Raw genomic sequence first — 16,321 nt, 5'->3', positions numbered from 1 at the left:
AGAGCAAATAAGTAAAATAATGCTAAAAAAATCCTTAGATTATCTAGATAAATCCAACCAGGAATAGAATAAAATAGAATTATTTATTGGCCAAGTGTGGTTGGACACACGAAGAATTTGTCTTGGTCCAATACTTTCAGTATACATAAAAGAAAAGATACATTCGTCAAGAATCATCAGGTCCAACACTTAATAATAGTCATAGGGTACAATAAGCAATCAAATCATACTAGGAAACAGTCAATATAAATTGTAAGGGTACAAGCAACAAAGTTACTGTCATTCAGTCACAAGTGGGAGGGGATGAGTCATAAGGAGTGATGAGAAGATTAACAGTTATAGTTTGACTTCCAATTTATGTTAGAACCCACCTAGAAATGATCTTATTTAACTCAATAACATGCAATGTCATGTGACCACATTGCTTAGCAATAGCAATCCCAACCGTCTCCACTGTCATTGTTAACCAAATCCCACAAACCCTTACGCAAGGGCTAACTCAATCCAAGCCATTCCCAGCTCGCTCCGTTGCAGCCCTGAACATCGGTAAGGTTAAGTGGCTGTGCCCTCTTCAATCTCCCATCTACCTATCTACCAATTTCTATCCTTTCGGCCACACCATCTTGACCCATACCTCGTTTTCGTGGCTGAAAAGCGGTGATTTTGCCCAGGACCGTGGTGCTTCCTGAATTGATGTATCTCAAGATGACATGAAAGAGGTAGAGCTCTCCTTCTCGCACGTGGATTGTGACTTTGACCTTGTTCTGCAAAGTTAAGAAACAGCCACCCATCACTGCAAGTCCGTCCTGGATCTGCTCCCAGCTCTGCCTTTCTGGTCTCCCTCCCCTTCTCAATTGCCACTGCTCTAGAAGGAGGGATCCAAAATCTACCGTTTGGAAGGGAAAGGAGAAGGACAGAAGTGATCTTTTGCAGGAGAAACACAAAAACTGGCTCGGTGGAGGCGGGAAGATGTTAGTCTAGAAGCGAAAACAAAGCACTTACAGTTGCCATACATATTAAACTTTCTTTCCTGAAGGACTGAGACCCTCCCTTTGGCAGGCCCCTGGTTGATGGAGCAGAAGACGAGGCAGAAGAGGTCAGGGGACTTCACACTACCTCGGGCTGGTGGGAGAGAAAGGGGAGAGAAGCAGAGCACACCTTAAGTCACCTCCACCGTCACCTGCCACCAGCCAACCAGGTTAAGCAAAGCGCTCCCAGGATCCTACGCCCCAAAGCAGTGAGAAAGAATTGAGACAGCCCCGTTCTGCTCTTAAGAGAAATACTGCATCCAGTTTTGGTGGCCACAATGTGAAAAAGAGGTTAAGATTCCAGAAAGAGTGCAGAGAAGAGCAACAGAAATGATACGGGGACTGGAAGCTAAAACACGCAAAGAGCATTTGCAGGAATTGGGCATGTCTAGTTTGATGAAAAGAAGAACTAGGGGAGACACGGTAGCAGTCTTCCGATATCTCAGGGGCTGCCACAAAGAAGAGGGAGTCAAGCTATTCTCCAAAGCACCTGAGGGCAGGATAAGAAGAAGCCAATGGAAACTAAACAAGGAGAGAAGCAACCTAGAAATAAGGATAAATTTCCTGACAGTTAGAACAATTAACCGGTGGAACAACTTGCCTTCAGAAGTTGTGGATGCTCTAACACTGGAAGTTTTTTTTAAAGAAAGACTGGACAACCATTGGTGTGAAATAGTACAGAGTTTCCTGCCTGAGCTGGAAGTTGGACTACAAGACCTTCAAGTTCCCTTCCAACTCTGTTATTCTGTGTTCTAAAGCAGTGGCCGCCAACCGGTGGGCTGGGGACCACTGGTTGTCCGCGAAAATTTTGTGGTGGTCCGCAGAGAAATATCCCTCCCAAAGCAATTAATCCAGGCTGCGTGGGAACACAAGGCTGCGCTGCCCATATGGCCTGCCCACCCATGGGCCCCCACCCTTTCGCCAAGTGCAAACCTTATCTTGAGTAGAGCTACGTGAGCTGGAACTGGAAGGTAAGACCAACAGCGGGGGAGGGAAATCCGCCCCGGGGTGGCTTGCTGACCTTGGTGGGAAAGTCGGTCCCATATTCCAGAGCTGCAGTAGTCACAGGACTGGCCCTTTGGTCATCCCGGAGCAGCTCCTCCAGTCCATGGCAGGCCAGTGCACCCGGGTGGAGGAGCAGCTGCTCCAGGGTGACCAAAAGGCCAGTCCTGTGGCTACTGCAGCTCTGAATATGGGACCGACTTTCCCACCAACGTCAGCAAGCCACCACCAGTCAAAATTCGTATTTGTGGTCCACGGGATTTATAATTATGAGTTTGGTGGTCCCTGGGGTCCAAAAGTTTGGCGAGCCCTAGACTAGAGGAGGCTAACACTCTGAAATATTTACTACGAAGTGCACTCTGCTAGCACATCGGCCTAGCCCTGCCAAGAAAACATACTCCACCATCAAGACCCAAAGAAGAAGAAGAAAGAAGCAGAAAGATGACTTCTTCAGTGAAGCACGTCATGCAGGCAGTCCTTGAGTTACGACTGGTCATGTAACGATTGTTCGAAGTTAACAGGTAATCCTTGACTTAGTGGCCATTCAAAGTTACAATGGCACTGGAAAAAGTGACTGATGACCATTTTTTACACTTAACAACCGTTGCGGCATCTTCAGGTTCAGTGATCAAAATTCAGATAGCAATAGCACTTACTTTTATACCACTTCACAGTGCTTTACAGCCCTCTTTAAGCAGTTTACAAAGTCAGCATATTGCCTCCAACAATTTGGGTCCTCATTTTACCGACCTTGGAAGGATGTTATTGCTAGCAACAAAAATGTTGGTTTCAAATTGGCCGTAAGTCATTTTTAGTGCCGTTGTAACTTGAAACCAGAGGTGGTATTCAGCAGGTTCTGATCAATTCTGGAGAACCAGTAGCAGAAATTTTGAGAAGTTCGGAGAACTGAAAAACACCACCTCTGACTGGCCCCGCCCCCCTCTATTCTCTGCCTCCCGTGTCCCAGCTGATAGGCTGGGTCTTCTTTTGTTGCCCTGCACAGGAGAACAGAGCTGGGAAGCAGGTTAGTGGAGTGCAGAGGGAACGGGGATTTTGCAGTATCCTTCCCCTGCCACGCCCACCAAGCCACGCCCACAGAACGGTAGTAAAAAAATTGAATCCCACCACTGCTTCGAACAGTTGCTAAATGAATAGTTGTGAGTCAAGGACTCCTTGGAAAGAGATTTAGAAAACTTCTTATTGCCAGCCAGGGATTATTCAGCTGAGATGTGGCACCCCTTGGTTAGGAGGGCTTTTCAGCATTTTTTCTTACAGTAAATGAATGTTTTATAATTGTGACGTTTCTATGGTAGCAATGCTGCATTCTAACCACTGCGCCACCAGGGCTCTGTAAAGTAAAGTATCTACTTCTCTCCCAGAAGGTTAGATATTTCTAATGCAAGAAATAGAAAAACTCAACCTTCCAAGTTTTAGAACAATAATTAAATTATGGAACGAGTCCTTTTGCCAATCCCTGCAGTTGCTGTTAAACATTAACAGCAGGAATTATGGGTGTAAATAAGTGGAAGTTCAGCATTTTAAGCAGAGAAAATCTTTATTCTAAGACGCCTCTCTACTGAACAAAATTTAAACAAAATGGCCAGTGAGCTACATATAGGTAGTCCTCCACTTATGACCATAACTGAGCCCCAAATTTCCGTTGCTAAGCAAGATAGTAGTTCAGTGAGTTTTACAAGCTTTCTTGCCATAGTTCTTAAGTGAATCACAGTAGCTGTTAATGTTAAATAGCATAGTTGTTAAGTAAATCTGGCTTCCCCGTTGACTTGGCTCATCAAAAGGTTGCAAAAGGAGATCACATGACCCCGGGACACCGCAACTGTCATAAATATGAGCTAGTTGCCAAGCATCTGAATTTTGATCATGCAATCATGGGGATGCTACAATGGTCATTAAATGTAAACAATGGGTTGTAAGTCACTTTTTTCAGTGCATTGTAATTTTGATTAGTGACTAAACACACGGTTGGACTACCTGTATACTGTACAACTATACACACACCGTACAATCTCAGCAGACTTCAGAAGAGAAAGGCCTCCAGAAAGCAAATTCATCAGATGAATGGATGGAAACTGAACAAGGAGAGATTTAACCTGGAAACAAGGAGAAACTTTCTGGCAGTGAGAACTATCAACCAATGGAACAGAAGTTGCCCTCGGAAGTTGTGGGAGCTTCATCGCTTGAGACTTTCAAGAAGAGATTGGACTGCCATTTGTCAGAAATGGTGTAGAGTCTCTCGCTTGGACGGGGGGTTGGACTAGATGACCTACAGGGTCCCTTCCAACTCTGATTATCTGTATCTGTATCAGATGTTAGACTCTAAATGCCTAGTCAGTTGACCTTGCAAAAGAAATTTTTTAAAAAATCAAGCAGGCAAGCAATCTTCGGCAGATGAAAAGCAACCAAAGCTACAATGGAAAGTGAAGGATTTCCTTTTCTTTGAGGATCAGGGAGATGTTATAAACAAAGAGCGGGGAAAGAGGATGTTGGGAGTGAACTGTCCCTGAGGAGATCTGTTTGGGTTCTCTTTCTAAAAAAAACCCTGTTGATTCCTGGCATACTTCCTTCCTAGGCCCGGTCTCCTAAGGGAAGTTATCTAGTTGTCCTTGTCCTAACTCTTAAGAGATGATCTCGAAATGGGACAACTTAGTGCAGCCCACTCGCCATGGTCAACTTCTCACGGCCAGCTTGCAGCCGGACATTTCTCCAGGGGACAACTCGCTGTGGCACAATTCAACAATTCAATTTAAGTATTTAATTAAAAATAAAGTAATTAAAAGTAATTAAAAGTCCACCATTTCTTCGATAAAGCAATTACCAAGATAATTATCACCATTATCTTGGTAATTAATTTAAAGTAATTTAAATCAATTCATTTAAATTTAAATAATTTAAATTTCTCTAAACAAATTTAAATCATTTAAAATAAATTTAAATAATTGATAAAGTAATTACCAAGATAAAGTAATTGAAATTCCAACATTTCTTCGATAATAGTGTAACCCTTGTCCTGCAGTCAGTTGTCCCACGGAAAGTCAAAGTAAAGATAAAAGTAAAGTAAATAACTTTAACTTGGCCTGGCCAAGTCACCATAGCCAACTTGCAGTGGGAGAACTCTCCATGGCCAATTCGCTGCAGGACAATTCAACAATTCAATTTAAGTATTTAAAGTAATTAGAAAATGATTTTAATGTTTGTCATTCACACTTCATTTTGTCCCTCCTTTGGCATCCTTTCTTTGATAAATCTAGCTCCACCATTTCTTCCGATATTAGTGTAACTCTTGTCCCACGGTGTTGGCTGTGGCCAATTGTCCCACAGAGAGTTGGCTGCGGCGAGCTGGCTGTGGTGAGTTGGTCATGCCATGAGGGCCGTCCTAGGACCTCCTCCTCTTCAGTAAGCAACAATAAGAAGTGACTATCTACCTTGGGCTCTGTTTACCTTGAGGTTTTGGAAAACTTCTAAGATATTTCAAAAGACCACATCCAATACAGGCAGCCCTAACCACAATTGAGCCCAAAATTTCTGCTGCTAAAGTGAGACAGTTGTTAAGTGATTTTTGCCCCGTTTTACAACCTTTCTCTCCCTAGATGAATCACCACAATTGTTAAGAAGACGGTTGTTAAATGAATTTGGCTTCCCGCTTCATTTTGCTTATCAGAAGTTTGGAAAAGGTGATTAGATGACCCTGGGAGACTCATACATTTGAGTCAGTTGCCAAGTGCCTGTATTTTAATAGCACAACCACTTGCAAAGGTCACAAGTGTAAAAAAATGATCATTGGCCACTTTTTCTACCGATGCTGTAACTTTGAAAGCCACTAAGTGAACTCTTGTAAGTGGAGGCCTATCTGTATTTTAAGTTTACAGCAAACAAAGCACTTCTATAGGAGAGCCATGAAAATCCTACATAAATTGGTTTAAATTGTTTTCTTTCATTGACAGCCCATGTGGTTTAGAGATGTTGAACATGGCAGCAAACAGCAGAGTGAGCTGTAATTGCATATAATGGTTAACCCATGACTTTAGGGCTATATATAGGTAGTCCTCGACTTACAGCAGTTCATTTAGCAGCTGTTCCAAGTTACAACAGCACTGAAAAATGTGACTTATGACTGTTTTGCACAGTCACGAACGTTGCCGCGTCCCCAAGATCACCTGATCAAAAATCAGCCATGGAGCAATAGGTTCAGATTTATGACTGTTGCTGTGTCCCAGAGCCACACGATCCCCTTTGTCAGAGTATATTCATGAACTGGAATAGAGCATGGTAACAAGGTCAGCCAATGAATAGGCATAGCAACTAAGTCAGCCAATGAGAACTGTTTGGAAACTGAAACTAGAAGTAGCCTAGGCTGGAAACTGAAACTAGAAGTAGCCTAGGCATGGCTCTATAATAAGCTCTGCCACTCTGAAGCTATGTTGAGCTCTGAGTCTGTCTATTGAAGATGAAACTAACTTGCCTGCTTTGTTCGTGCTGCTGAAGTTACTTGCATCGTGTTTCTGTCTGAGTTTGCTCCATGTTGGAGAAATCTACAACTGGTTTGTAAAATCTACTTATTATGTTTATAAAGATGTTAAATGAAGCATCAGCCATCTGTGCTTATTTTTCTGGTGCTGAATTCATGCTGCAAAACTCTGAACACCCTTTTGCAAACTTGTCACAAGCCATGTCAGTGGAGGAAGCCAGGTTCATTTAACAACCGGGTTACTAACTGATCAACTGCGGTGATTTGCTTAACCACCGTGGCAAAAGGAAAGTCATAAACTGGGACCAAAACTCACTTAACCAATGTTTCACCTAACAACAGAAATGGTGGTGGTGCTCAATTGTGATTGTAAGTTGAGGACTACCTGTATGGAAGTGCTTTGCCCATCTCAAATATTTTATGCTGAGAACTCTCGTCCAAGTACCTGGATGGGAGACATTTGCGCATATCCTCTCCAGCTGAAATTCTCAAATTCCAGAGGACTGTAGCCAAAGCGAACCGGCCTTCCATCCAGAGTGGTTGCTTCTTCCAGCTCATATTTCAGGTGGTGAAGGTCAGGGATATAATAGCCTTTTGCAGGACTGCAGATAAAAGTGATGGAAAATATTAAAGAACACACTTCTTTTTGTATCACAAACTAGCTCGATACCCGTGCTTCGCTACAAAACTATGTGGTCGGGCTTAGTTTTTGGGGAGGAAAATAAGGGGGTGGTGGAATTGTGGTTCTGCCTCCCAGCATCCATCGGTATTCATCTGGCTAGCGTCCTGTCAGTGTGTGAGAGAGTTGAGGGCTGTTTGGAAACTGAATCTTTGCCGTGTGAGGAAGAAGGAGACAGCAAGGAGCCTGGGCGTGGCTTAGCTCGACTGTTCTGTATTAAAGCTGCTTGGTGCTGTGAAATTGAAATTGAAACTCCTCTCCTCTGGTTGTGTTTTGCATTTGGAACAGATTTCTTTTCAGGTGGGGAGGAGGAGTAGAACTCCTTAGCATCAGAGCATGTTAATAATAATAATATAGGAAATACTAATGCTCTGATGGTCATTTCGAAAAATCCTTTCTTAGCGAGCACCTCTAGGCGCCAAGAGAAACATACGTGCCAAATTTCAAGTTTGTGTAGGCTTTACGGTTCTGGAGATTTTGTGATGATGCGTGAGTGGGATTTCGCTTTTATATATATACATGCAGGATCAGTTCAATCATGGCCATTTCCCCCCCTCCCCCAAATACCCCCAAATTTACAGCCAATCCTTGGCTTACAGCAGTTCATTTAATGACCATTCAACATTACAACAGCACTGGAAAATATGACTTATGACCGTTTTTCACAGTTACAACCTTTCCAGCGTCCCCGTGATCATGGGATCAAAATTCAGACCCTCGGCAACCGACTCATATTTATGGCAGTTGCCGTGTCTCGGGGTCACGTGAACCCCTTTTGTGACCTTCTAACAAGCAAAGTCAACGGGGGAGCCACTTAATGACCCTGTCACCAACTTAACAGCTGCAGGGATTCATTTAACAACTGTGGCAAGAAAGGTTGTAAAATGGAGCAAAATTCATTTAACAAGTGTCTCACCTGACAACAAAAATTTGGGGCTCGGCTGTGGTCGTAAGCCGAGGACTATCTGTATTTGCATTCTTCTCAAGAAAATGTTATTAAAATTAAAACAGTAACAAAAATGCGGTACAGGTGGTCCTCGATTTACAACAGTTCATTTAGGGATCCTTCGAAGTTACTTTTTTGCACAGGAAAAAAGTTACTTGTGACCCTTTTTCATGTTTACGACCATCGCAGCAGCCCTGCACTCATGTGAACTGACTCGTATTTACGACGGTTGCGGTGTCCCAGGGTCATGTGATCATCAACCTTCTGACCAGCAACGTCAATGGGGAAGCCAGATTCACTTCACAACTGTGTGACTAACTCAACAACTGCAGTGATTCACTTAACCACTGTGGCAAGAAAGGTCGTAAAATGGGGCATAACTCGCTTAGCTTTCTCACATGTCTCACTCAGATACAGAAATTTTGCGGTCAATTGCGGTCGTAAGTCAAGGACTACCTTACTTAAAACCTTTTCATTTTACCTACTGTCTTTAGGACTGTGTTCCTGGTGGCTCTTTCACACTATCGCACGTAGAAAATAGTAAAGTAAAAATAAAATAATAATGGGCTTGATACTCAAAAAGATTTAGAAATCTATCACGCTCTACAAGAGATCCATTGCAACTGCTTCTTACTCAGAGCACATAGGTCCCCTGATATTATGCCTGCACTGACAAGATCCCGTCGTCTCCTCACACAAAGGACCAACCGATCCCCCGATGTCACAATGGCATCCTGTAAGAAGACACACACAGTTACTTTCCACTCTTGACATTTGGTGCCGAGGAGCAAACAACAACATCTGGCTTGAAAGGGAGTGGAAGCAGTTTGGGCATCTATTTTGATTCCATTATATCAATGTTGACTTCCAGCCTTGTTTGGAATTGTTTCTAACATGGTCCAGTTCTAAACAATAATGGATACTCTGCTTGTTATCACTTGCTGACTTATAAAGTTTTCCAGCTGGGCTTGTAAATTAGCCATTCACACCATCCAAGGACACAACCTAGATATCTAATCAGCAGCAACAGGAAGGAAATTTTCCTCTTATGGTACTTTGTAGAGTTGTAATTGCAGGAATGTTCCAATCTCGGATGGCAAACCTCAGATAAAGAATGTTTCCAGATAACTAAAAATGTATATAAATGCAGGACTAGACTCCAATAAAGATCATCATGATTCAGTTGTTCATGATCAAACAACTCGACTGCCTCGTCATTACAACAGTACTTGGGGTGGTTTTTATGCCAGTTTGGTTCATTGCTTAAGGCACCAGGCTAGAAACTAGGAGACCATGAGTTCTAGTCCTGTCTGAGGCAGGAAAGCCAGCTGGTGACTTTGGACCAATCACCAAGAGACTGGGAGTTCTAGTCCTGTTTTAGGCATGATAGCCAGCCGGGTGTCCTTGGGCCAGTGCCTGTCTGAAGCCAACCCATCTCACAGCGTTGTTGCTGTGGGGAAAAAAAAGGAGGAGGAAGGAGTATCAGGTGTGTTCACCACCTTGAATTATTTATAAAAAATAACAAAAGTGGGATATACATTGAATGAATGGCTGAATGAATAAGTGAACGAACAATAAGTCAACCTGGCACTATACACAGCCAACTTCAGCAGTAAGTTCTTCTGCGATGTATGTATCGTGGGTTCTACATACCATGTTCTCAATACTGGAAGGGGACAACTCACCATGAGACAACTTGCCGCAGCCAACTCACCACAGGACAATTCCATGCGGGATAGCTCAATGCAATAAATGTTAGCCCCCACTGTTTCTTCGACATTATTTCCATTTTGGTGGAAATGGGAAAAAATTAAAAACAACGAGGAAGAAACCCATCTTAAAGCTGGCAAGTTTGAAAAACACTGGATCAGACACTTTAAACGCCTCCTTTCCAACTCCAGGATTCTATGATTCTCCCCAATTCTGCCTGTACAGCTTAATGTCTTCTTCCGATTACTGATTTAAGAACATTTGTAAAACGTAGAAAATGATGTACCTTTACAGCCAAAGTAATTGCCGCTCTCCAGATTGAAGTATCCCTCTCTACAAGTAGTACACTTTTGGCCGCAAATGTTCGGTTTGCAGAAACAGTGTCCATCCCCCTAAGAGACAGGTTGATTGATTGATTGATTGATTAATTAATTGATTGGTTGCATACAAACTATGACTACACCACGTTTTAAAGATGAAAACATGCAAGACAAAATGAGGGAAATAAAATCTATTCATAATTGAATACCAGTATATTAAAAGTACAATTGTATCGTATTCAGGTACGCATAAGGAAGCCACAGGAAAGATGTTGACAATCTATTTTTCCATAGTGAAAGAAACCAGGACAAGAAATAATGGATAAAAGTTGCAGATGCTTAGATTTCATTTAAATCAGAGGTGTCAAACTCAAGGCCTGCAAGCCGCCCTGGAAACAGCAAAGGTCCAGCTCTCTGCCAGCAAAAACAGACCTTAGGTAGGCCGTGCTTGGCATGCCCGGGCTCCATTTTCGGCTGTGACGGCCTCCAGCAGCCCTCTGCCAACAAAAATGGAGGTCGGGTAGGCCGAACTCCATTTTCACTGGCAGAAGGCTACAGGATGCTGTTGTAGCTGAAAACAGAGCTTTGACAAGTGACGTCAAACTGGCCAATGTCCGCCCCCCTGAGGTCAAACACAACCCTGATGCGGTCCTCAATCAAGTTTGAGACCCCTGATTTAAATATAAAGGCAACCTTCCTAGTAGCAATTATCTGTTTGACGGTGGACCTACTGAGGCTGTGGATTTTCCATCTCTTGAAGGTTTTTAGTTTAGTTTACTTTAATGTCATTGTACCTTGTACAATGAAATAGCCAGATTGTTGTGGTTCGCCAGCGGCAGGTGCGGACGGCAAAAGTCTCTGACAGCGAGGACGAAAGGGAACCAGTCGGAGTCTGGCGAGGACTTGGACGAGGATCCTGCATCTGATGCAGGGATGGGACCAGGACTATCGGAGCGTGGGGTGCTGCCTTCGGAGCTTTTGGAGTCTGGCAGCAAGCGAAGCAGAGGACCCCGGGGAGCCTGTGCCCAGTGCATGTGTGTGCAGGGCTGCTCGAAGGAGAGAGCAGCTGAAGCAGCAAGGGTGACTCAGGAGTAAGCCTGGAAGGTGATTGCCCCTCCCATAAGAGATTAAAAACCAACCCTCAGGGATGTGCTCTTTGGAGGAAGCAGAGAAGTTCTTTAGACGCTGAGTCCTTGCTGAAGCCCTGCGAACTCCGGTTTGTTTTTTGAAACTTCTGCCAGTTGATATTCATCAGTAATTAGACTTCTGTTCTTGGCAGCCTTTGACAACCTTGAAAGGCCTTGCTTTTATCTCGGATAATAAGGTTTAAATAACTCTTGGCTGGAAATGCAAAGAATTCCCAGCGCCGCATTAAAAAGGTTTGCCTTCATACATAGTTTGTGTTTGTTTAATTTGAACAAGGCTTGGGTCAGAACATAGATCTCATGGATGGCTTAACCGGTATTCCTGCACATTTCAGACAACTGGGCTGGATAACCTCAAGTAATGTTGGAAACGTAGATCACGTGACCACAGCAGCGCTGAAGGAACAACAGCAACATGGCAGGGCTGAAGCGATCACAACTTTCCCAAATTTTATCCTCACAGGAACTATAGGCCCCTGCATTCTATAAGTTAGCCCATTTGAAGTCCTTAGTTTCAATAGCTGTTACCTTATTGTACCAGTTTGTCACAATCGAAGGTTACAAGAAGATGCAAGTTTCAACAGTATATAGAGATGATTGTATGAAATCACCTCAGAAAAGCTACTTGACACCATTTGTTAGTTTGCTTGGCTAAAGGATGGGGCCAAACATAAATCCATTCTGCAGACCTTTAGAAAGTCCTGAGAACTTATGGCAGCTTTTCCCAACCTCCCGTTGTGTTGCACTACTAATCCCATAATTCCCCATCAACCCACAAAAGAACAGGGTGGAAGTGGAAGGACATCAAGTTGAGGAAAGCTAGAATAAGATCTACACCAGTATCTACCTGTTGGCATTCAGCAACTCCTGCCATTGTCCCTATGGTATTGCATTGGCAGCCTGAAGGAAAACAGAAATGCACAATTGGAGAGCCACTTTATTGAAGAAGCTATATTAACATTTCTTACAACACATGAATTAAACCATGACCCATAATGTTAAATTCACCTTCTTTTAACAACCCCCAAATCCCTTGTGAGGTGAAGTCTGGACACAACAGAATGGAGCTAGCAGAGTGTTTAATGGCCGGATGCACTTCCTGTCACCAACGTGGAGTTTTGTTCAGCAGATACGGTATATTCTCATTGTGCCCGGAGAGAGAAATATCTGCCTCTATCTAGAATTGAAAACTCCTGACTGACCTCCACCTTCAGGCCACCGCACTACTCCTACTCATAAAGTTAAACTGTTGCACCTTAACTAATACAAGACTTGCTTATACATGTCTATTATACAATAGAGCTTGGTTGTTTGTTATGTTAGGATTGCTTGGTTTTAATTTCTTGTACACCACTCAGTTACCGCTAAGGGTTTGGCAGCCATATAAATGGCTTAAATGAATTAACTGAATAATAACAGATGTTATGGCTTAGCGTAGCACGTGAGCTCATTGTGAAATCAGTGCCGTAGCTTTATATTTCCATTTATTACTTTGCATCAATCATCGGATTGGGCTGCAGCCTTGGGATGCCACAGGTAGTCCTCGACTTACAACAATTTGTTCAGCGAAGTTACAATGGCACTGAAAAAAACTGCCTTATAGTCTGTTTTAACAATCATGACTGTTGCTGCATCCCCACGGACACAGGTTCAAAATTCAGACGCTTGGCAATTGACTCATCTTTATGACGGCTGTAGTCCCGGGGCCACGTGATCCCCTTCTGCAACCTTCTGACAAGCTAAGTCAATGGGGAAGCCATTAACCACCATGTGACTAACTTAACAACTACAGTGATTCACTTAACAACTGTGGCAAGAAAGGTTGTAAAATGGGGCAAAACTCACTTAACAAATACCTCGCTTAGCAACACAAACTCTGAATTCAATTGTGGTTATAAGTTGAGGACTACCTGTAATCCTTCCATCCCTCCCCCCCCACATCCAATCAGAACTGAAGAAGCTTCTTGGATGAGAAGTGAAATGTCTTCCTCAAGGGGAAAATGTCCAGTTGCCTTTTGAAAAAGCAGCTTGACGACTGGATGACTGAGACTCTCCATAGAGACTTGCTGGTAAGTTCACTTGTCAGAAGATGGGAGCAAGGAGGCCTGCTCTCCTGGATTTAAACCATGGCAACAAGGGGTATTTCTTACTTGTGCATCCAAATGGATTCTCTGGAGTCAGGTTCCAGTAGAGTGGCTTGCATTTATCACAAGCTTCACCTTCCACATAGGCCCGACATTCACAGGAACCCTGAGGAACAAAAAGGTAAAAGCGAATGAGAAAGAGGTTTAGAGATCTGAATGGCCTATCGAAGAATCAAGCCAAAACAACAGTTAGTACAGGTAATCCTTGACTTGCAACCATTCATTTAGTGACCGGTGAAAAAAATGACTTATGACATTTTTTGCACTTAGGACCATCATAGCATCCCCCTGCTCGCATAATCAAAATTCAGATGCTTGGCAGCTGACTCATATTTAGGAGTGCAGTGTCCCGAGGTCAGAAGGCCACCAACCTATGTATTAAATACGATGGTGGGATTCAAATTTTTTTACTACTGGTTCTGTGGGCCTGGCTTGGTGGGCACGGCAGGGGAAGGATACTGCAAAATTTCCATTCTCTTCCCACCCCCACTAAACTGCTTTCCAGCTCCGTTCTCCTGTGCAGGGCAACAAAAGAAGACCCAGCCAATCCGCTGGGACTTGGGAGGCAGAGAATAGGTGGGGGTGGGGCCAGTCAGAGGTGGTATTCCAAACTATTCAAAATCTCCACTACCGGTTCTCTGAACTACTCAAAATTTCCACTACCGGTTCTCCAGAACTGGTCAGAACCTGCTGAAATACCACCTCTGAAACAGGTGATAACCAGCACCTTGAATTGAATTCTAATGCATGGATTGCCCCTGTGACTATACAGGGCAGATGGGTAGGTAGCTAACCACCAGATTGTAAGAACACAAGCGAGCGGTCAGATGAGGAGACCCGAACTCATTGGTAACCTCACATTGCAATGAACAAGGACGTACGTTCAATTTCACAGCTACTAAGATTGTTGGCTGAGCAGGTACAAAAGATAGCCAGAAAAATGATTGGAGTCCAGGAAACAGGCCCTTGTCAGTCAACAGGAATGAGGATTTATCACCAGCTTATCGGGATACTTAAGGAGCCGAGGACTTGGCAGCACAAGGAAACAACACCCAACGTCCTAACAGCTGTCACTCAATAGGAAGCCACACCCAACCAGACACCACATAAAGACAATACACAGAATAGCCCAAAACACACATTATGTTAGAGAGAAGTTCCCTGAGATGGGCTCCAGCGTCGGTCCAAAACTTTGGAAGACTAAATCTCTAGTCCTGGTGACCAATCTAGATTGGATCCTCCATTTTGAATTGTACCTGGCAGCAGATTGGCAGCCATTTTGCAGCTCCCACAAAAGAGAAAAACTATGTTAATTTCACATTGCATTCAGTCTTCATGGCATGTCATCTACTAAAATATGAATAAGCAAGTATCCACACTCAGTTCAGTATTCACAAGACATACCTCAGGTAGAGAATGATCTTCATGTACAAGCCCGGCAGGGTTGCAAGATCCCACTGAAATGAACAAGCACAGATCAGAGAAAACATTAAGGGGAAAAAAAAAGAAAGAATCCATCACTCACTGTTCCTAGAAAGATACATGAGTTATTTATTGCCACTAATGGTTTTACATTTGCTGCCAAGGAGAAAGCTGGTTTCAAGGATTAAAAAAAAAACACATCAAATTAATGCAAACAAAATGTATTATTTACATTTACACTTATTATGTTCCAAAAATATTGAATAAAGCTCTCGGCTCCCAAAGTGAGAATTTTATGTGGTTTTTAATTTCAGTACTATAGAACAGTATTTTTCAATCTTGGCAGCTAAAAGATGGGTAAACTTCAACTCCCAGAATTCCCTAACTAGCCTGCGCCAGTATGTGAAGATGTGGACCAACTCCCAGAATTCCTACTCCCCCAGCATGCCAGTTTGAAGATGGGTAGACTTCAACTCCCAGAATTCCCCCATCAGCATGCCAGCAGGGGAATTCTGGGAGTTGAAGTCCACATATCTTCAAGCTGCCATGTTGCAAAACACCACGAAAGGCTATGAATAAATCCATTTTAAAACAAGATTAGCAATGCAGCCTGGTATTATAATAGGTATCCTACTAGGCCAAAATTTATATTAACCCTGAAGATTTAACCCTAGCAATACCAAATATAGGAAGAGTTTTGATTACCTTGACAGTCTGGGAATCCATAGGCCCCGGAAATGCAGGCATCACAGCGCAACCCACTTACTCTGGGACGGCAAGTACACTGCCCAGTTTCTTGATTGCAGGTGTCATAAAGGGAGCCTTCTATGGAGCAGAGACAAGCTGGGGAAAAATGCAGAAAGGTCACTCGTGCAGCCTCGAAGGGATTCATGTTATCAATAACATGTTGCAATTGCAAAACCCATGCAGAGTAGGGATGAATTTCAAAGATTTTACCAATCACTGCATTTATTTTTTTTATTTTAAAAAAATAGTAAAGCATGCATATTATAGCAATAGCACTTAAGACTAAAATACTGCATCATAATGTTTTTAAGCCTTCTATAAGCGGTTTACAGAGTCAGCCTATTGCCCCCAATAATCTGGGTCCTCATTTTACTGACCTCGGAGGGATGGGCTTAGTCAACATTGAGCTGGTCAGGATCAAACTCCAGACTGCGGGCACAATTAGCCTGCACTACTGTATTCTAACCACTGCGCCACCATGGCTCTTATGATCCTGAAGTTTCTCTGATAAAACATATGCAAGTCATCCTCAACTTACGACCATTCATTTAGTAAGTGTTTGAAGTTACAGTGGTATTGAAAAAAATAACTGATGACCATTTTTCACACGACTGTTGCAACATTCCCATGGCCACATGACCAAAATTTGGACCGAAATTTGTATTTATGATGGTTACAGTGTCCTGGGGATG

The 16,321-nt window shown here is 43.1% G+C and overlaps 1 protein-coding gene across 3 annotated transcripts in view; it reads right to left on the bottom strand.

Moving 5' to 3' along the window:
- Nucleotides 1-16,321, bottom strand: part of LAMA5 (laminin subunit alpha 5) — a 211,394-nt gene that overhangs the window by 91,233 nt on the left and 103,840 nt on the right. For all 3 annotated transcript variants that reach the window (XM_087928918.1, XM_026697402.2, XM_026697403.2), the window contains exons 16-23: nucleotides 15,588-15,725; nucleotides 14,865-14,917; nucleotides 13,467-13,566; nucleotides 12,164-12,216; nucleotides 10,138-10,243; nucleotides 8,776-8,875; nucleotides 6,962-7,118; nucleotides 635-764 (exon numbers count right to left, since the gene is read on the bottom strand). In XM_087928918.1, coding sequence (XP_087785044.1) covers nucleotides 635-764; nucleotides 6,962-7,118; nucleotides 8,776-8,875; nucleotides 10,138-10,243; nucleotides 12,164-12,216; nucleotides 13,467-13,566; nucleotides 14,865-14,917; nucleotides 15,588-15,725 — 837 coding nt within the window. The remainder of the gene's footprint in view (nucleotides 1-634; nucleotides 765-6,961; nucleotides 7,119-8,775; nucleotides 8,876-10,137; nucleotides 10,244-12,163; nucleotides 12,217-13,466; nucleotides 13,567-14,864; nucleotides 14,918-15,587; nucleotides 15,726-16,321) is intronic.

Source organism: Pseudonaja textilis, chromosome 3 (assembly GCF_049901715.1).
Source record: "Pseudonaja textilis isolate UNSWEBS1 chromosome 3, rPseTex1.2, whole genome shotgun sequence".
NCBI lineage: Eukaryota > Metazoa > Chordata > Lepidosauria > Squamata > Elapidae > Pseudonaja > Pseudonaja textilis.
This window is presented reverse-complemented; position numbering and strand designations above follow the sequence as displayed.